Source organism: Patiria miniata, unplaced genomic scaffold, assembly GCF_015706575.1.
Source record: "Patiria miniata isolate m_02_andy unplaced genomic scaffold, ASM1570657v1 HiC_scaffold_17, whole genome shotgun sequence".
NCBI classification, from domain to species: domain Eukaryota; kingdom Metazoa; phylum Echinodermata; class Asteroidea; order Valvatida; family Asterinidae; genus Patiria; species Patiria miniata.
Window position 1 is genome coordinate 4,405,341 of NW_024037055.1, and position 22,412 is coordinate 4,427,752.

The window sequence follows — 22,412 nt, forward strand, 5'->3', positions numbered from 1 at the left end:
ATATTGTGTTCTTAAGCAACGTACTCTAAGATTTGTGCCGCAGCCCTAAATGTCTTAAGAGTAGATTTGATTAGTCTTTTTTTTAGCGTTTTTGGCCAGGTTGAATGTAGGATTGTATAAATGCTTTCATGTAGTATATTTTGCAGTTATGTTCCAAATGTTTGAAGTGTGTGTTTCGACTATTTTGTGTGTGTGAAGATATTTGAACTTTGAAATCTTGCAATTAATACCACTAACGTTTTAAGAAACAGGTAACTAAAATGGAGCAGTACATTTTTTCATTTTTGGATCAGTGATTTTGAATAATTACGTGTTCATAACAGACTTCACTTATTGTTATCCTTTATATTAAAAAGTCTTATATTTGTATACCTTTATTCAACGTTCAGAAATGTGACTTGTAAAATTGAATACTTTGTTTAAAGTAAAAGAAAAAAAATAGATTTTTTTTTAAATAATAGCTTCATACCAGTGCATTGTAATTCTAGCAATATATTTAGAGAAAAATCCTGTCGTTTTAAAAAATTGGTTTCTAGAGACAAGTTGAAACAACAGGTCCATGTTGTGGATCCTTGCCACCTTTGGAAGTCTGCAATAGTCTGCCTGCCAAAATACTATAGAAATAATGGCAGTCTGAATATTGTATGATACTCTCCTTGCACCAAAAGTCATTTCTGCATCGTCTGGAGAAAAGTCATTTTTTTGGCCAAATTTGATGAAAAAAGTAAGGCTAACCCCTTGCAATTTTTTCAATTTTGGCCAAAAAATGAAATTGCACCAAACTTCCAGGAAAGATGCCTTAGATACCCTAGAAGACATTCTAACTCGATTTTTGGACAGATGTGCCCTTAGACAGGAACAATGCGTCGAGAATTTGATTCAAAATCAGTGAAAAAGATTAATTTTTTTTTCTCAATAAATCGATTATTTGTGCCCAAAGCTTAGAAATAATGGCAGTATGAATATTCTATGATACTCTCCTTGCATCAATGGTCATTTCTGCATCGTCTGGAGAAAAGTCATTTTTTGGCCAAATTTGATGAAAAAAGTAAGGCTAACCCCTTGCAATTTTTTCAATTTTGGCCAAAAAATGAAATTGCGCCAAACTTCCAGGAAAGATGCATTAGGGACCCTAGAAGACATTCCAACTCGATTTCTGGACAGATGTGCCCTTAGACAGGAACAATGCGTCGAGAATTTGGTTCAAAATCAGTGAAAAATATGGGTTTTTTTCTCAATAAATCGATTATTTGTGCCCAAATCTTAGAAATAATGGCAGTCTGAATATTTTATGATACTCTCCTTGCATCAAAAGTCATTTCTGCATCGTCTGGAGAAAAGTCATTTTTTGGCCAAATTTGATGAAAAAAGTAAGGCTAACCCCTTGCAATTTTTTCAATTTTGGCCAAAAAATGAAATTGCGCCAAACTTACAGGAAAGATGCCTAAGTGACCCCAGAAGACATTCCAACTCGTTTTCTGGACAGATGTGCCCTTACACAGGAACAATGCGTCGAGAATTTGGGTCACAATCAGTGAAAAATATGGGGGTTTTTTCTGAATAAATCGATTATTTGTGCCCAAATCTTAGAAGTAATGGCAGTCTGAATATTCTATGATACTCTCCTTGCATCAAAAGTCATTTCTGCATCGTCTGGAGAAAAGTCATTTTTTGGCCAAATTTGATGAAAAAAGTAAGGCTAACCCCTTGCAATTTTTTCAATTTTGGCCAAAAAATAAAATTGCGCCAAACTTCCAGGAAAGATGCCTAAGGCACCCTAGAAGACATTCCAACTCGATTTCTGGACAGATGTGCCCTTACACAGGAACAATGCGTCGAGAATTTGGGTCAAAATCAGTGGAAAATATGGGTTTTTTTCTCAATGAATCGATTATTTGTGCCCAAATCTTAGAAATAATGGCAGTCTGAATATTTTATGATACTCTTCTTGCATCAAAAGTCATTTCTGCATCGTCTGGAGAAAAGTCATTTTTTGGTCAAATTTGATGAAAAAAAGTAAGGCTAACCCCTTGCAATTTTTTCAATTTTGGCCAAAAAATGAAATTGCGCCAAACTTACAGGAAAGATGCTTAAGGGAGCCCAGAAGACATTCCAACTCGTTTTCTGGACAGATGTGCCCTTACACAGGAACAATGCGTCGAGAATTTGGGTCAAAATCAGTGAAAAAGATGATTTTCTCAATAAATCGATTATTTGTGCCCAAATCTTAGAAATAATGGCAGTATGAAAATTGTATGATACTCTCCTTGCGTCAAAAGTCATATCTGCATCGTCTGGAGAAAAGTCATTTTTTGGCCAAATTTGATGAAAAAAAGTAAGGCTAACCCCTTGCAATTTTTTCAATTTGGGCCAAAAAAAGAAATTGCGCCAAACTTCCAGGAAAGATGCCGAAGGGACCCCAGAAGACATTCCAACTCGATTGCTGGACAGATGTGCCCTTAGACAGGAACAATGCGTCGAGAATTTGGGTCAAAATCAGTGCAAAATATGGGTTTTTTCTCAATAAATCGATTATTTGTGCCCAAATCTTAGAAATAATGGCAGTCTGAATATTCTATGATACTCTCCTTGCATCAAAAGTCATTTCTGCATCGTCTGGAGAAAAGTCATTTTTTGGCCAAATTTGATGAAAAAAGGAAGGCTAACCCCTTGCAATTTTTTCAATTTTGGCCAAAAAATGAAATTGCGCCAAACTTACAGGAAAGATGCCGAAGGGACCCTAGAAGACATTCCAACTCGATTTCTGGACAGATGTGCCCTTAGACAGGAACAATGCGTCGAGAATTTGGGTCAAAATCAGTGCAAAATATGGGTTTTTTCCTCAATAAATCGATTATTTGTGCCCAAATCTTAGAAATAATGGCAGTCTGAATATTCTATGATACTCTCCTTGCATCAAAAGTCATATCTGCATCGTCTGGAGAAAAGTCATTTTTTAGCCAAATTTGAAGAAAAAAGTAAGGCTAACCCCTTGCAAATTTTTCAATTTTGGCCAAAAAATGAAATTGCTCCAAACTTTCAAGAAAGATGCGTAAGGGACCCTAGAAGACATTCCAACTCGATTGCTGGACAGATGTGCCCTTAGACAGGAACAATGCGTCGAGAATTTGGGTCAAAATAATTGAAAAATATGATTTATTTTTCTCAATAAATCGATTATTTGTGCCCAAATCTTAGAAATAATGGCAGTATGAATATTGTAAGATACTCTCCTTGCATCAAAAGTCATATCTGCATCGTCTGGAGAAAAGTCATTTTTTGGCCAAATTTGATGAAAAAGTAAGGCTAACCCCTTGCAATTTTTTCAATTTTGGCCAAAAAATGAAATTGCGCCAAACTTCCATGAAAGATGTCTAAGGGACCTTAGAAGACATTCCAACTCGTTTTCTGGACAGATGTGCCCTTACACAGGAACAATGCGTCGAGAATTTGGGTCAAAATCAGTGAAAAATATGGGATTTTTTTCTCAATAAATCGATTATTTGTGCACAAATCTTAGAAATGGCAGTCTGAATATTCTATGATACTCTCCTTGCATCAATGGTCATTTCTGCATCGTCTGGAGAAAAGTCATTTTTTAGCCAAATTTGAAGAAAAAAGTAAGGCTAACCCCTTGCAAATTTTTCAATTTTGGCCAAAAAATGAAATTGCTCCAAACTTTCAAGAAAGATGCGTAAGGGACCCTAGAAGACATTCCAACTCGATTGCTGGACAGATGTGCCCTTAGACAGGAACAATGCGTCGAGAATTTGGGTCAAAATAATTGAAAAATATGATTTATTTTTCTCAATAAATCGATTATTTGTGCCCAAATCTTAGAAATAATGGCAGTATGAATATTGTAAGATACTCTCCTTGCATCAAAAGTCATATCTGCATCGTCTGGAGAAAAGTCATTTTTTGGCCAAATTTGATGAAAAAGTAAGGCTAACCCCTTGCAATTTTTTCAATTTTGGCCAAAAAATGAAATTGCGCCAAACTTACAGGAAAGATGCCGAAGGGACCCTAGAAGACATTCCAACTCGATTTCTGGACAGATGTGCCCTTAGACAGGAACAATGCGTCGAGAATTTGGGTCAAAATCAGTGAAAAATATGATTTATTTTTCTCAATAAATCGATTATTTGTGCACAAATCTTAGAAATGGCAGTCTGAATATTCTATGATACTCTCCTTGCATCAATGGTCATTTCTGCATCGTCTGGAGAAAAGTCATTTTTTAGCCAAATTTGAAGAAAAAAGTAAGGCTAACCCCTTGCAAATTTTTCAATTTTGGCCAAAAAATGAAATTGCTCCAAACTTTCAAGAAAGATGCGTAAGGGACCCTAGAAGACATTCCAACCCGATTGCTGGACAGATGTGCCCTTAGACAGGAACAATGCGTCGAGAATTTGGGTCAAAATAATTGAAAAATATGATTTATTTTTCTCAATAAATCGATTATTTGTGCCCAAATCTTAGAAATAATGGCAGTATGGATATTGTAAGATACTCTCCTTGCATCAAAAGTCATATCTGCATCGTCTGGAGAAAAGTCATTTTTTGGCCAAATTTGATGAAAAAGTAAGGCAATTTTTTCAATTTTGGCCAAAAAATGAAATTGCGCCAAACTTACAGGAAAGATGCCGAAGGGACCCTAGAAGACATTCCAACTCGATTTCTGGACAGATGTGCCCTTAGACAGGAACAATGCGTCGAGAATTTGGGTCAAAATCAGTGAAAAATATGATTTATTTTTCTCAATAAATCGATTATTTGTGCACAAATCTTAGAAATGGCAGTCTGAATATTCTATGATACTCTCCTTGCATCAATGGTCATTTCTGCATCGTCTGGAGAAAAGTCATTTTTTAGCCAAATTTGAAGAAAAAAGTAAGGCTAACCCCTTGCAAATTTTTCAATTTTGGCCAAAAAATGAAATTGCTCCAAACTTTCAAGAAAGATGCGTAAGGGACCCTAGAAGACATTCCAACCCGATTGCTGGACAGATGTGCCCTTAGACAGGAACAATGCGTCGAGAATTTGGGTCAAAATCATTAAAAAATATGATTTATTTTTCTCAATAAATCGATTATTTGTGCCCAAATCTTAGAAATAATGGCAGTATGAATATTGTAAGATACTCTCCTTGCATCAAAAGTCATATCTGCATCGTCTGGAGAAAAGTCATTTTTTGGCCAAATTTGATGAAAAAGTAAGGCTAACCCCTTGCAATTTTTTCAATTTTGGCCAAAAAATGAAATTGCGCCAAACTTACAGGAAAGATGCCGAAGGGACCCTAGAAGACATTCCAACTCGATTTCTGGACAGATGTGCCCTTAGACAGGAACAATGCGTCGAGAATTTGGGTCAAAATCAGTGAAAATATGATTTATTTTTCTCAATAAATCGATTATTTGTGCACAAATCTTAGAAATGGCAGTCTGAATATTCTATGATACTCTCCTTGCATCAATGGTCATTTCTGCATCGTCTGGAGAAAAGTCATTTTTTAGCCAAATTTGAAGAAAAAAGTAAGGCTAACCCCTTGCAAATTTTTCAATTTTGGCCAAAAAATGAAATTGCTCCAAACTTTCAAGAAAGATGCGTAAGGGACCCTAGAAGACATTCCAACTCGATTGCTGGACAGATGTGCCCTTAGACAGGAACAATGCGTCGAGAATTTGGGTCAAAATCATTAAAAAATATGATTTATTTTTCTCAATAAATCGATTATTTGTGCCCAAATCTTAGAAATAATGGCAGTATGAATATTGTAAGATACTCTCCTTGCATCAAAAGTCATATCTGCATCGTCTGGAGAAAAGTCATTTTATGACCAAATTTGATGAAAAAAGTAAGGCTAACCCCTTGTAATTTTTTCAATTTTGGCCAAAAAATGAAATTGCGCCAAACTTCCAGGAAAGATGCCTAAGGGACCCTAGAAGACATTCCAACTCGATTTCTGGACAGATGTGCCCTTAGACAGGAACAATACGTCGAGAATTTGGGTCAAAATCAGTGAAAAATATGATTTTTTTCTCAATAAATCGATTATTTGTGCCCAAATCTTTGAAATAATGGCCGTCTGAATATTGTATGATACTCTCCTTGCATCAAAAGTCATTTCTACATCGTCTGGAGAAAAGTCATTTTTTGGCCAAATTTGATGAAAAAAGTAAGGCTAACCCCTTGCAATTTTTTCAATTTTGGCCAAAAAATGAAATTGCGCCAAACTTCCAGGAAAGATGCCTAAGGGACCCTAGAAGACATTCCAACTCGATTTCTGGACAGATGTGCCCTTAGACAAGAACAATGCGTCTAGAATTTGGGTCAAAATCATTGAAAAATATGATTTTTTTTCTCAATAAATCGATTATTTGTGCCCAAATCTTAGAAATAATGGTAGTCTGAATATTCTATGATACTCTCCTTGAATCAAAAGTCAATTTGGCATCGTCTGGAGAAAAGTCATTTTTTGGCCAAATTTGATGAAAAAAGTAAGGCTAACCCCCTGTAATTTCTTCAATTTTGGCCAAAAAATGAAATTGCGCCAAACTTCAAGGAAAGAAGCCTAAGGGACCTTACAAGACATTCCAACTCGATTTCTGGACAGATGTGCCCTTAGACAGGAACAATGCGTCGAGAATTTGGGTCAAAATCAGTGAAAAAATATGATTTTTTTTTCTCAATAAATCAATTATTTGTGCCCAAATCTTAGAAATAATGGCAGTCTGAATATTTTATGATACTCTCCTTGCATCAAAAGTCATTTCTGCATCGTCTGGAGAAAAGTCATTTTTTGGCAAAATTTGATGAAAAAAATAAGGCTAACCCCTTGTAATTTTTTTCAATTTTGGCCAAAAAAATGAAATTGCGCCAAACTTACAGGAAAGATGTCAGAGGGACCCTACAAAACATTCCAACTCGATTTCTGGACAGATGTGCCCTTAGACAGGAACAATGCGTCGATGCGATGTTCTGGATCCTTGCCACCTTTGGAAGTCAGCCTGCCAAAATACTGTAAAAAGTGAACAGCGCCCTCTATCTGTTAAAACTAAAAATTGGGGCATCTGTTGACATGCAGTCAAACACACTATACACGTGTACATACAGCAGACTGTCAAATCGAAAGAATGGACCATTGCATTCAATGTTTGACCTTAATTCCATTTCCGGACCACTAAACGTGCAGAAAAAGTGCCCACAGAAAATTTACAAAAATCACAAGTAGTTGAACTCCAAGAATATGAAAATCGACCGCTCGTCCATCACAAATTTTGTTTTCTTCATTTAGGTTATTAGTACAGTGCATTTCCTTCGATTAAATGGGACTATTGGGTAGACATTCCAGATGTGACGTACCATTTTAACTCTGAATACTTACATGACAACAACACAATATTATACCGACTTATGATTTATTGGTGATTTTTTGGGTCCATTGTGCCGATTCCAACGATTGTGTGTTGCCAGAATAGGCTGCAAATGAATGTTTAGCTTTAGGCCTGTCCAAGTTTTGCACAAGTGTGTTGATGATTTGGAATTCGCACTTGTATAATAATTTGATCTCTGAATGATGGCTTTAGATGAAACTCTAATAAAATTTTCACCTTGACATAACCCCCCCCCCAAAAAAAAATGACTTGGTTTTGTTAGTTTGCTATCAAAAAAGTATTACTACCAATTACAGTTGTAGTTTGCCATATTATTATTATTATTATTAATAATTTCTGGTAATGAAACCAAGGATTCCTCAAAAGCGCCCTAGGCACTGTAGCTCACAAGCCTAAAGAAATCTGTGGAGAGAAGACAATGAGAAGAAGTTACAGTTTTAGAGGTGGGAGGAAAAGCCCAGTAGAATATTCTGGGGAAAACCCACGGAATCAGGTAGGGACTGAAACCCAATCCACATATTGGCCCAGGCGGGATTCGAACCCGGGTCACAGCAGTGGAAGGCGAGGAAAGTACCGCTACGCCAACCTGACTCCCCTACGTGTACAGTATAAGAAATAATGGACTCCCAAGCGCTTTGCATTACTTTTTATTACAAATGTACATTTTATTCAGTAATGTAGCAGGTTTTGTGCACACACATTAGATAGTACTCGGAAGCCACTAATAAACAGACAAAAACACCAACAAACAGACAAACAAAAACAGGCACATGTTGATTTGAATAAAGTATTTGCTACAGCCATCTTGGTCTGGTACCCACAGACCAATTGATAATTACAACCCTTGGATTACGTGCGATACTTAATGGCAAAACTGGCCGTTACAGGTATATGTTACTTTCCACAGAGTCACCATAATGATGTAAGAAATTACTGTTAACTACTTCATAATGATCTTCACGCAAACAAATAGGCTAAAAAGGAAAAGAACTTGCCAGAGTTGTGTTTATGACAAGGTATTTGCACACAAGTGTGATTTTTCAAAATGAAAGACGTGCAATGTTTTACAACGTAACATCCTTTGAAGTAAAGTGTAGTGAAAAACCACATGTGACAACAAAGGCTGATTTGTCGTGACACAATCTCTACAGTAGCAATTATCCATTGATAATCTTATCAAGGGGTTACTCTAAAACCAGTAGTTTAAAACCAGTACTTCTGATACAAAGCAAACATACAGTTTGACAAAAAAAAATATGCTGTGCAGCTCCTCACTAATATACATAAAATAAATGGTAAGACACTGTTCATGGAATTAAAAATCATACATTGGAACAAAAAGTAGCTGGATATTACATGTATATTACAAGATAAAAGACGCAGAAAGAAATCATTCTTTCTTTCTTCACACATAGGCACCCTTTCTCTAAGAACCCAGCATAGAATTATTAAATTCAATACTACATAAATAAGTAGCCACCTATTGTCCCACTTGCTCATGGCCTACAGGAACAAGTGATCGTGGTAAAATGCCTTGCTCAGGGTCACAATACATGTACATGTAATAGATTCTGCATGTGCACCTATGCCATAACACTGAGCTGTTACACTATTTATTCATTTTTTATATTTTATTCATTTATTTCAATTTTTGTTCGCTTTGTAAACAAAGAGCATTTGTAAATATAAACTGCAAGTATGCAAAACTCTGCACACCAGCCAACACTACGTATTTTAAAAATGGAGCTGCTTTTTTGTGTGCTCTGCACTGCTTTCTCAACATGACACATATTAAGGCATATCAAAACATATATACCAGTCTGAACGTCCAATCATACAACAGATAACTTATTAAGCAGTGCCAGAAAAAATAATATTAAAAAAAGTCTGTACACCTAAGGAGGGAGAAGGGAGGTATGTATGTTAATGCATTGTTAATACAAAAATAGCAAGAATGTTATATAATAGGTTATAGTTACAATGCAGTAAAACTTTTTTTTTTTACAAGAACATTATTTACACTAGGACCAAACTTTGCAACTACATGTAGTTGTTCTGCAACTGTCTGTCCTGTTCACTGTCTACCCTTCATGTTTGATGGAATGGTCCTTTTTTAGTTTGTCCAATCAGGCCTGTTGTTGTTTATAACAGTACTATTAGTTTAGGAACATGATTATAAGAGCACATTTCATTGGATGATGCTTGTGGTTATATGTGTGGGTTTGAAAATTACAAAAATACGCCGTGCGCAGTTGCTGACAATATTAGTACTGCCAAACAGTTTGGTATGTTAAACAAACATGCAACATTATTCCTCTTTCGAATATTATTCGTCGCTTCAGTGTGCGACATCAAGTAGCTACAATCGGCTGATTGAGAATCCTGTCCCGAATGCTGATTTTGGGATTGTGTCACAACAGGATGCAATTCAAAATATGACATGGCAACTTTTGAACTGAAATCACAATCCAGAATATGGTGTTTTCTCGAAATACACAGCATTCACAGAGCTGAAACTTCATCAGGTTACTTGTTAAAGGTCCCTCTTTAGATTTTGAGCACTTTTGTTGCTTCAAACGAGAAACAAAAATGCACAGATGACAAATGGTCCATTCTACCATTAACAGAAAAAGGCACCCTTAACGGGCCGTGCAGAGAATGGATCAAATCCAAAATTCCACTTTAATTACAGGGTATATTAGCATACGTGTTAATTTTGTTTTTACCCACTAAAAGTAAATACAGGCATTCTACATCAAGATACACTGATTTCCAAATTACCACTCTGCCTTGCAGATGATCAATATACAAGAAAAAGACATATAACAAAAATAGATACTTTATTATTATTAATAATATAATCATTATCATAACAGTTCTGTTCTGCCATAAAAAATATCTTGTACTTTTTTTTTTTATCTTTTAAAGCAAACAGTATACTTATAGTATAAAGACAAAAATATATACATGCATAGAAAGTTTGCAATTAGAAATCTACATGCCAATAATTGTACACAACGTCGCGTTTGACATAATTATGCTGTTATCTAAGAGATTAAGTAGCCAGTCAAAATCTGCATTTAAACAGCTGATGGGAAAAGGTGGGGTTTTTTTAGGGGGGGGGGGTGTTTGGAAGAGATGGCAACTGATTATTCAACTATACAGGTTTACAAAACATCAAGATTTCTCAAATTATTTGGGGTCCGTACCCATGTACATCCGTTGGGCTTATCCTCCTTTTTTTACGAAACATTCCCTGTATCTGCCCCAACTTTGTTTTTCGAGAAAACAATCATTTGCAGAAGAAAGGGGAGAGCAAACGGACACCTACTGTACTTGCAAAGGGGCTGGTCTAAGTAGGCAGAAAAAGAGGGGGCCAACACAAGAGTTGTCCCGGACATTACAGCTTCTAAAAAGCATACACCTAATGGATCAACCTTATGAATGAACCAGTCGTCAGATGGAATTTTCATTAGGATGATGTAAATTAAATATTTGGTTTTGCCATTTACAGACATATTTTGTATGCACACTGTATACTCGGTGATGTCCCCAGTGATTGTGAGAAAAACATTCACAACTACTCGGATGGGAATCGAACCCACGACCACTCGACAACTGAGCTTGCCAGGGTCGGTTGGCTGATTTAGCATTGGGTACCGTAACCAAACTACCGTATTCATAAGATGGAATTTGCATCGGGATGATGTAAATTTAATATTGGTTTTGAAATCCCAGAACCTTCCAAAACTGACACACTTGATAGTTGTACTGTTCAACCCAAAATCTTCCTATCCTCTGAACAAATATAAACTCTTGGCATTAAAAAATGAAAGATCGTACTTTAAATTAAAAAATTAAGTGGGGCGCCATTAATACCTGTGCCACATACAGGATAAGAGCAGACACAGTGATACAAGGAGGGCGGAGACCCTGGGGGCACCTTCGACACCATTGCCCTTCTGTTTGCCCCCTTTGTCTTTCTCTGCCGGGGTGGTGCTCTCGGGAACTTGTTCCTCCTCTCCGAGGGGTCTTGCTGTGGTGGCTCTGACGATGGGTTTCTGGGTGGTGAGCCTTCCCCGCGTGGGCCTGAAGGGCCACTGGCTAGATGAGGGGGTATCGGTGGGTGGGCTGACATTGTCACTGCCTCCCCTAGTGTCAACACCTTCCCTTGGGGTGCTGGCATCGAAGTGGAAATCCGTTTCCTCACTGGTGGTTTCTATTGGGACAATAGCAAAATTTTAAAAAAACTATGAGGATATCCTGAATTGGCGAGCAAGGATGCGGAAAGTCTTTTCCTTTTATTTCGCTCTCAGTGAGTCACTCACGGATGCGATTCTCCAGACAGGACGGTTGCTGATCACAGTACCGATGTCGGTGTACTGACCAAACGTTGTGGCATTTTTCAGCCCAGGCCTGTGCACTCAATGTACACTTTTATTGATTAATGCGCTGCCACTCAAATTTGACATAACCATTAAGATGCAGTGATTGTTTCTTTAATCTGCTCATTTCAAAGTTCAACAGTCTCATTGCATCTTAAGTAGCTGTGCTAGGCTTTGCATCCCAGATAAGCTCTTGAAACAAATCTAGGGAAAGGGAGGGCGGGGCGGGGGTAGGGGGAGGGGGCTTAAAAGCATATCCTCTTTTTCAAAATCACAACAGTACAAACATTTTACCCACATATATTATCCAATTATTCGATCTTATACATGTTAATAATACCTAAATACCTCTAAATCCAATCCCAATATTTTGAATGATATGAATTAACAAAAAGGACAAACTGTCAAGAACAATTGGATTAACTATAACGTCAGTTGTAATGTTATTATGGAAAGAACATTTTCACACATACGTCGGAACTGACTCCGGATTGTGTTGCTAAAAGGAAATGATACAATTCTTGTTCCTGTATTTTGCCTTTCTTTATCTCAAATTAAACGGAGTTCCTTCCTGCATGGCCCATCATTAGCCATAACAATAACACTGTCTGGGATCTTATCAGTGACTTTTTAAAGGTATTCAAAAAAAAAATAATAAAATACAAAAACAATATCGAATCCATTCAAAACATTGTTAAATAATCAATTTAAAGAATAAAGCTAGAACAAACTTATTGTTTTGTTTAGTTCAGGGGGTATGGAAGGGGTAATGGATTCGGCTGCACATCTTTATGAATGTTTAGCTCCAAATGGCAGAATGGATTGAAGTCAGACGGTTGTTTTATGATGACAGAGTGCTGCAGAACATGTACAATTTCTCTAGCAGCATGCTCAAGTCGTTTTGTAGCTAATGTGTTGGAGTCAAAACTGAGTAACCCTTTAGTCAATGTCGCCCCCAAAACCATCTCGCCTATTACTCACTTTCTTGCCCAAAAAATGGAGATCTTGGGGGGGGGGGGTGGCAGAAACCCGGCCCTTTTAACACTATACCCAATTTATCCTTGTTCGAATGTGGAACGAATTACGACGGGCATTTTTACTCTTGTTTATTTTTCTTCAGACCATGCAAGATCCAGTAACCATGTTTTGCTCTCTTTGGACAAGTGACCAGCCAAAATCTCGGTTTTGAGCCAGACAGACTTTACTTTTGTGGTTTGAAAAAAAACCCTTATTGTCTGCTTGTGGTTGTCTTTACTGTTTGGATGACCTTAATATAGAACGAAACAATGCCTGAATTATACGCATCCGGCAGGAAAGGACAGTTCAAAATGTCAAACCAAATTTTTCAATGATTTCCTGAAGAAAAAAAAAAGATGAAAAAATATTCCCCAAAAAATATTAATAAATGAATCCATTGAAGAAAAACAGAAAGTCTCTCCCCGAAAACCACAGAAAAATGTGAATACTACTTCGAATAATACCTGATGAACCTGTTGAGTGGTCCTACATGTACATGCAGTTCTTGCATTGGGTCCACACACACACCATGGTTTTCATTTGAGGAACCAATCCCAAAACACATACAACAAAAGTTGCCCATGACTATTGAACAATTAGGTGTGTGAATTGCAGTGTTATGTGTAGCACTTGTACTTTATCCCAACACTGGCAATTGGACCACTCACCCGCAGTTGTCGTTGTGAAGACCATGTCTGTTTGATTGCTGCGGGTCTCAGCTGTCGTCGTGGCACCCGAGCCGCTGATGCAGTCCTCGTCGTCGCCATAGCAACCGCTGCCGCTTCCGCTCCCGCTGAAGTTGTTTTCGTCCGGATGTCTGTTCTTGCCCTGGAGTTTCATGCGAATGGCCTACGGGGGGATTTTTAGCAGCAAGGGAATAAAAAATCAATTTACCACTCATCTACAACCTGTCATGTGATTTGGCAGTTATAAATCCCCCCCCCCCCTATATCTACAAAGGTGCCTATGGCAGTGTAGTCTACAGAAATCACAGGCCAATGTAAAGTGCATGTACATGTGGGACTTTTTTTCCCCACAAATGTGAGTCTTTCTGGCAAAATGAGACGGAACTGGGGACTTGCTTAAGTGGAGAAAAATGCAAAAAACCTATGCGGGTGATTTTGTTTTTGCGATTTTCAGATTTAATAGTAATGTTTTTGTCTACTGCACATATTTTAAACAAATAGTACAAAAATTGTTGTTAAATAAAAGTCTTTTAAGGAAAAACAATTGGCATCTTTCATTTTCACAAATTACTCTTTACTTTAATTTGACGGCTTTTTCTGAGTATTTTACTTTTTTGACTTGTCAATTAATGTGACATTAAACTAAATTAAAATTTTTTTAAATTTTGTAAAAAATTAAACAGCCATAACTTGTCAAGTGCAACCAACAGTTTAGTAAGAAGAATTTTATTCTCTGTCCTAATGCCCACAAACACTCATTTCAACCTATGCCCAGTTCTGTCTAATTTTACCAGAACGCCTCACAAATTTTATAAAGGAAAACCAACACATACTTTTCTGCTCAAGAAGTACATTTTTGGGATTAAGTTCGTCTTCAGTAATCATTGGAGAGATGTCAAAGAAATACACGGTAGCTTATTTTTTAGTATCAATGCTCCAAAGGAAAATCAAGACACGTTGAAAGCTTTGGAATTTTGAATCTTGGTCATGGTTGCCTATTAATTCAACAAATTTAGGTTTATAAAAGAGCCTTGCCTACTGGGTTTTTTTTCACGAAAGAAGAAACATCAAAATTACAAACATAATTTTTCCCTTATTAATAACCATACTAGATGTAGCCTTGTACTCAAGCATGGACAAAAAACTTTCTATAAGAACAGAATATAATGGCTTTTCCGTATTATGATTTTTTTCATGAGTTTATGCTTTTGTTGATGTGCAGTCATGTAAATGATCAATGTAATGTACCAGAAGAACAATAAGTTCAACGCATCCCTGTCTACAAAGTTGCAATGCAAACTGACTCATTATCTTGGGAGGGATATACTCACGTGTGTAATGACTTCCAGTTTGTCCATGAGAGCGAATGCTTGCAGTAATTCAAACTCCCTCCCTGTCCAGGATACCTCTGGGTTGTGTACCTGGGCGCCCAGACCATTCTGGACGGGTGACATGGAGTACCTGTAGATCACAAAAGAAGAGATGAGGGAATAAATTGAGGATTATATAATAAGCGCAATGTTGAAGAGGAGTTTTTCTAAACCCTTGCTTTTAAGGTCTTTCACACAATAACCCGAATCTCTGCGTTTGACCAGGAGCACGTTTTGGCGGCCCTTGAACTGGAACATGTTTCTGACGTCACAGCCGTGACCTGAAACATGTTTCCTGTGCACCGCGAAAACGATCGGACTGACCGGAAAATTGTTCATGACGTCATGTTACTGCCTACGTGACTGCACACAACCCCAAAAAAAATCACGCGGCGACCGGACATGATTAACAAAATAACAACATTCAAAGCAAAAGTGGGAGGTTTTTTTTTATAGCGTTTCCCTAAAGTTCTAAAAAGAGTAGGCCTGATATTCTGTATCAACTTTCGTACCAATCGAAGGTAAAAACCCACTATTTAAACCCCATTTATGGTAAAAAGTAATGTCGTCTGCTAAGCTTGTTCACCTTTCCGCCATCTTGAAACATAAGTAAACCGACCATCGAAACAATGATTGACGTCATTTCAGTGTAACCGAAGCGCCGAAACGGCCGTGAACCAGAAACATGTTTACGGTCACAGCGCCAAAACGTGCCCCAGGTTCTAGTTCTATTCACTAAGATTTCTAGAACCCATTTCACATTAGAACAAATCCAACATGGCGTCTACACAGGTCTGGCACTCTACACTGGTGGGACCCTGACGGGAGGCTCTCTTTCCTGGGTAGAAAAATCTGAAATTACAGCCGGCCTGTGAACACACCGGTGTAAGTACATGTATATGGAACGGTGTGCCTTGCCTACCCATATTCAAGGGGACCCAATTCCACTTACGATGGAACCGTATTGACTTTAACACAGGTAGGCAAGACGATGGTGTGAAGAGGCCGTTTTGGGTTTGATGTATCAGAGGACTCCATTTCAATCCTTTGGGAAGACTCCTTTAATGACGCCAAAGTTAACATTTCTCTTCAATGATTCTGGATCCAGTGAATACAGCCAAACGCCAGAGACAAGTCTAGATTACAAAACTTCCAAATCATGAGAGTACACATTTTTAATTGTCAAATTTAGTCACCATGCACTAAAATATGTTCACAGAGCTGGGCAGTGAGCAACATATGTACACTTAATGTTAAACAGAAAAGAGGACCCCTGCATTGCTGCAAAGTGAATGGGCATGTAGACAGTTTCACCTTGATAACATAAAATCTCTTGAAGCCAGAGAGCAAGTTGATGACACCTTGCTCTACTGATGACACCTTGCTTTAGGACACAGGGAAGAATGGTTCTAGTCTTTTAATTAAGGACAGAAGCATGGTCTCAGATAAAGTTTACTTTTTTTTCAATATGTACCAAGGCCATAGGCAGTTCTGAGGCAGACATGATGAATGTTTCAGGATCAGTGGGACTCAGAGAACTTGTAATGACAATAATAGGCAGCAAAACTTAAAGAAATGGTACAGCGTATTAAAAAATGGAACAAACAAGAACTCACAATCACAAAAGACTGTAAATTGCTTTGAATTCCAAACTAAAGTGATGAAAAATAAGTTCAAAGTTGGCAAACAATCAGAATTCGGTAAGTTTTACAATTATTAAAATAGAGCAAATTATCTTCAGACTCCTAGGGTAATAACTTACAAGCAATCTATCCAGTATGTGCATACTTTTCAAACAAGCTCAAGCTCAGCAATGCAGAGTTTCTACAGCACATCACCGCAGAGCTGCATGCCAAACCCAGCTCTCTGACATCTCCAAACTTTTCCTAATCCCTCTGCTTTACAAAAGCGTGAAATATTGCCACAAGCTGTGACCAGTTTGTCAGTCCAACATATAAGGGGGGGGGGGGCCACTACTGGGCCATCATGCACCTGACATTGTTCCTCTTTTCAGTGGAATCACGAGGTGCAAGGGCATACACTGAGTAACGCCCTGGGGGAACCTTAAACTGCCAGCCTTCTTGCCACCTGCAGTCCTTTCATTGTATCGCGATTACCGCTGTCTATTATTGCGTACTTTTTTTTCTGGGGCGGATTGTAGGGGGAAAAAATGAATTGTTGTTTGATTTACATGTATGTGATAATATCAATCCCAAGCTGGGACCGAAAATGTTGGGGGACTGGATTTCCAAATATTTATAAACACCAGACAACATTTCTATGCTGTGGAAATGAAAGGGGGAGTAAAAGCTGCAAGTGCAATTTTGAGTCATGTCACAATGTTTGTAAATTGTTTTCATTCAATCGCACAATTAGTACTTGATGTGTGTGTAAAGTACCGTACATGTACATGTACAGGTACAAGTAGCCCAGTAGAAATGTTTATTTCCCAAAAACATGAAATGATGAATGTCAAAGTTGTTTGTTTTTAAGAATACCTGCGATGTTACAATGAGAATTTTGAAATTGAAGTACATTGTATTAATCAAACTGATTTTCCCCGCCACCTACAAATATGATAATTCAAAGAAATGACCACGTTCACATTGATCATGAAACTGTTAATAAACATGAAGGGATATAAAAAAAAAACCCAGATAATTTAATTGTGGCAAATGAAGACACCTTTATCTTTTTGTTACGAGTGTTGTACAAACATGAAAGGCCAGTTAAAAAAAATTAAACAGGCAGTCGCTCCCCCCCCCCCCTCCCCCCCATCACCAAGATGACAGATTTTCCAAGATGGTGGATGGGTTCTTCCATTTTCCTGACTCTATTGCTGATGCAAATTCTGTGCAAAAGAGCTGTTACCCTTTCTACATAGCTACAATGTTGTTGGAAACAAATCAAAAGACAATATGTCGACAATATGCACAAATGTAACGCAAATGTATGAATTTTAAAAAAAGACGGGCGGGAAAACAGGAAGCAGGCGGGGACGAGAAACTGGTTTATTTTTTTACTTGGCCTAATGCAAGCCTGGCACATTTACTTGCATTGTCCTTTGTATTTGTGGAAGAAAATGAGTATTAAGACATGTGAGCTTTGATTTGGGCTATGAGATTTCAAGGTATCCTGTACGAGACACAGTTGTGACAAGCACTAAACAAATGCCATCACAGTCCAGAGAGTCTCAGAGATTGGCAAGTTGCTTCAAGAACACCTCAGAATGCACATCCCCTTTCCCCTCCAGGAATTGCCTCCTCTGGTCCGCCCCCCACAGTAACACAATATCCTCATAATCCATGAATCATCAGCTCGGTACCCAAAACAGCCCCACTTGCAAAAATGTTTTGGACAACCTAAGACCTCCAAAAACAATACCTTTCCAATCAAGGGCACACATGGTGCCAGGCTGTGGCTTTCCGCCCTTCTTTGTGAGCCGCCAAAGCTGTTAATGTTTTTGTTTGGGTTTCTTTTCTCTTTTTTTTTTTTTCTTCTTCTCTCCTAGTCATGGTGGTGGAATGTCCGACTGCCAGACACAGCTTTCTCTTGACATTCCTCCCTTGTCACTAACTCATTACCGTGGCGATGAGAGATTGGCCACTAGGGGTTGATCCTACTGTTGAACCCTGGGCCGGCTGCCATAGTAAAACAAAAAATGTATAACTTAACCATGTGTTGGAGCTTGGGGGGGGGGGGGGAGGGGATTGACCCATCTCCACTGAACTACTGGTAGGCAGAGTTGTGAAAGTTTTTTTCATTGATTCAGGATAAGGAAGATGATGATGACGGTACAGGGTACATTAGTCCTTATTATTTAAAAACAAATACACCAAAGGTCTGTTATTTAATCTTCTAAAAGCCCGAAACTTGATCATACTTACCTTACTTACCGGTATTTGTGTACTTTACAACTTTTATACAAGAATGCAGGCCGAATGCATTTTACTACTAGAGTATAAATTAATATGCATCTGTAATTCCCCAATTAAGGAATTTAACAAATGTCAGACTGCCAGACACAGCTTTCTCTTGACAAGGCTAATCAATGGAAAACCTTCTAACTCATAATTTGTCCCAACTAATTCCATTTCTGTCATTTTTACAGGCATCTCCCCCCCCCCAAAAAAAAACCTAAAAAAATGAATGATCATGTTTCTCACACTCTGAATGCTTACAGACTTTCTGTCCCTTTGCGTCAACTTTCAACTTGCCTGAAGTTAAACACATGGCCCCTGAGTTCTGCAACCTGACTGCAGGTGTGTAATGGAAACCCAATTACACAATTAAGCATTCCCAATTGCACCCTTGAAAACTAATAACTCTTAAATCACAGAAATGCCTTGTTACCCATCCAGTCTTAATACACATATTTTTTCCCGCATGTTGTTGTTCCATCTCATAAAATTAGCGATCAATCACGACATACTGTGTGAGACATTGTGTGAAAACTGTGTGCATTATCAGGAAATTACTGCCAGTAACGTTTGGCATGTTTCATCAACTTTTTGACAAAGTCCAGCTGGAGGGAAAACTGAGACTCTGAGCTTTTCAGGAATTAACTGGAAACGCTGATGCGAAATGATTTTTGCTTTTTTACTTCTTGTCTGAGTGTTACTGGATTTTATTTCTGGAGGGAGGTTTGTTTGTGTTCGGAGGAAAGTAATCAATCAAATATCTGCGTACTACCCACAAAGGGGTCGAGTGATTTGAATCACAACTACGCAACGGTTGTCCCCAGTCTGACCCATTTTCATAAATGCGTACATCACGTACACGCACATTTTTTTTTTTCCTTTTTACACTTTCACAATTACATTTGTGATATTTTTCAAACCTCACAAGCAGGACCATTGTTGGTTCCAAGTTCAAAGAAATGTCCTCACCAAAAATAATTGTAAGCATCAAGCTTTCTGTTCGTGTACACTTGAAAATACCTGCAATTAGAAGTTCTGCGTCTTTTGCAAATTCTTATTCAGTTCATAAATTTGCTGATTATTGAAAGCACTTGCAGATCTTGCTATGGTGTGTACTTGCCATAGCGGTACATAGCACAACTGTACAGTGGAGGCCTATTTATGTATGTGCTGCAGTGTTGTCAAATTGGCTGGCTCGGGAACACGGCCAGTAGTTCATGGAGGTTTCATTGTGTCCTCCGGGCACCGAACCCACCGCTAATCCTCCTCCTCTTAACCTCTGCTCACCACCCCGGTGTGTATTTGTCATCAGAAAGACATTAACCAAAAAAAATCTCCTATGGCCTTGCTCTGCATGGGGATAAAGCAGCCAGGATACAGAAAAAGAAGAAATTTCAAGAGTTGGGTGTTTATTAGGGACTGTATACCAGTAAGCTTGTTATTGCACAGCTCAGATCACTGCAGCCGCTGTGGATCGCGGTGGATCTGGACTAGAGTACACACCCTGTGAAGAGTTAAGGGCTTGACCAAGGATCATCTCTTTGAAGCCATGGTTTTGAGCACAGAGCATGTTTCCTTGCTCTACTGACTTGAGGGTGAACAGGTGTGCCTTTGGGTGCTTGCGATATTTTTTTTTCAACCTTCATTTGAAAAACTCCATTGAAGTCATTTGAAAAACTACGTATCAAATTCTCAGTTATTTTGACACTTGTTTACATGCATTAGCAAATATTCAGGTATGTTTGTCACAAGCACTCTGATGCTGAGATGCTACATACCGGTACTGTATGGCCGACACCGAACATTTGACCACAAAATTGTTACCAACTACCAGTACAACAACATCCATGTACTGTACATGTACATGTACTGACATTGCTCCATCAAATGTACAGTTGTGGTGGGGATGAAATTCCCGAAAAAAATGTTTGACTTTCCCAGCTTTTAATGATCAATCGTTCCCAGTTTCATAAGGAAGTGTTTATCACAAAGCTTATCAATATATGGAATTACAATCATGGCATTCTCTCACCGTTTTTCAGTGAAATACGGTTCATGCATAGCACTGTAGGTTTTTCAGAGGTCAATGCTCCATGCTGTCATTTTGGGGTATCCAGATGTGAAGGGGTTCGGCAGGATGGGAACAATCAGTTCAACAAGTTACTCTTGAATTCCTTCTCACTGCGTTTTCAGACCCTCCCCGAAAAATATCTCTTGCACCGTTGAAGATCGTCTTTCACCAATGACCACTATCAATTAGAAGTTTTTGTTAGTTGCTTGTCATCAATGCGGTTATATATACCCTTGTGTTGTATAAACATGGCCAAGTCTGTCAAGAAAGATCTCTCTCAAGGAAGAAACAAGACCGAAACAAGTGTTCAAAGAAAACTGGTAAGCGAATCCCCTCAGCGGATTAAGAAATGCGGGGAAACCGCGGACATGAAGGCCAGGACAACAAATGCACAGTGTGTACCAAACAACAACAAGAGGATGCTGAAAAACAAAATGCAGAATGCTAACGGCCGAAAAGTCATCGACCCTGAACTCTCCAGACCGCATGACCTACGAGTGCGTAGCTGCAGGGTGCGGGTACATGTACATGGCGGGCAAGAAATCATATTGCTAAGAATACATTTTTTAACAAATTAAAGATATCAATTGTGTCTTAATGCAATTTGCATACATAAAAAAAATCTTAACTTTCTTTTACTTGATCTTGACACTGAAAAAAATCACCCAGTGAGAAATGAGAACGTTGTAGGGAATGAGAAATTAGATTAAATGAGTAAATTGGGAGGAGAGTTTGGCGACTCAAATTTTCTATTTAAAATTTAAAGCTAATTGTAATGAACTTTATTTTTTACAGCACTGATGTTAAAAGAAAGCGTAGGCCCTATTTTCATAAAAGTCTTTTACAAAACTGCTTATAAATTCTTGTTCGTGCATGGTTTACTATATGAAAAGAGTGACATTTTCTTGAGAATTATGGTGTACATTTGTGAACTTCACAATATGCAGAATTCTGCTCTCCTTAAATATGATCTTACATTGGAGATGGGGATAGTTAGTTGACCCAAATAATGAGCTTTGGTCCTCCACGATCTGTTGCATGCATGTTTTATCTGGTCATTCACATCACGAATATCAACACAAACCCTGGACTTTAATACTTCCACACTAAACTCAGTGCACTGTATACAATCAGGGATTATTATAACCCTTGCCGGAGAGGTACTCCTTGCCAGCAGACCGTACAACATCAGCAGCAAAAAAGTTTTGTCCTGAGATTATTTCTAGTCCATTTCCTTCCCGATCCCTGCATTTACGGCCCCAGCATGCACTGGATTTGTCCTCATTGCCAGGTCTCCCAGACACTGTTGGCAGTCAGGCATGATAAACGAAGGAGAGATCCGACCGGAATCTTCTTCATGATGAAATCGGCAAAGTGCAGGATGAGTCTACTTCTACCTGTGCATATTGACATGATGCACTTTCGCTTTCAATTTAGTCTTCCCTATTCTTTTCTGTTTTGAGTCACAACAGCTAGACCGTTAACAATACCAAAGGAGGAAGGGAGAAGCAGCAGGAGCCAAACAGCTGATGCACTTGCATGTAATACTAATGTGCTTATAATTTT

General features: G+C 38.2%; 1 protein-coding gene across 1 annotated transcript in view; it reads right to left on the reverse strand.

Moving 5' to 3' along the window:
- Nucleotides 1-11,219: 11,219 nt before the first annotated feature.
- LOC119723553 (glypican-5-like) overlaps nt 11,220-22,412 on the reverse strand; it is a 42,624-nt gene continuing 31,431 nt past the window's right edge. Inside the window, exons 6-8 of the mRNA XM_038194263.1 lie at nt 14,817-14,946; nt 13,468-13,648; nt 11,220-11,616 (exon numbers count right to left, since the gene is read on the reverse strand). Of these exons, the coding sequence (XP_038050191.1) occupies nt 11,270-11,616; nt 13,468-13,648; nt 14,817-14,946 (658 nt within the window). The 3' untranslated portion in view covers nt 11,220-11,269. The remainder of the gene's footprint in view (nt 11,617-13,467; nt 13,649-14,816; nt 14,947-22,412) is intronic.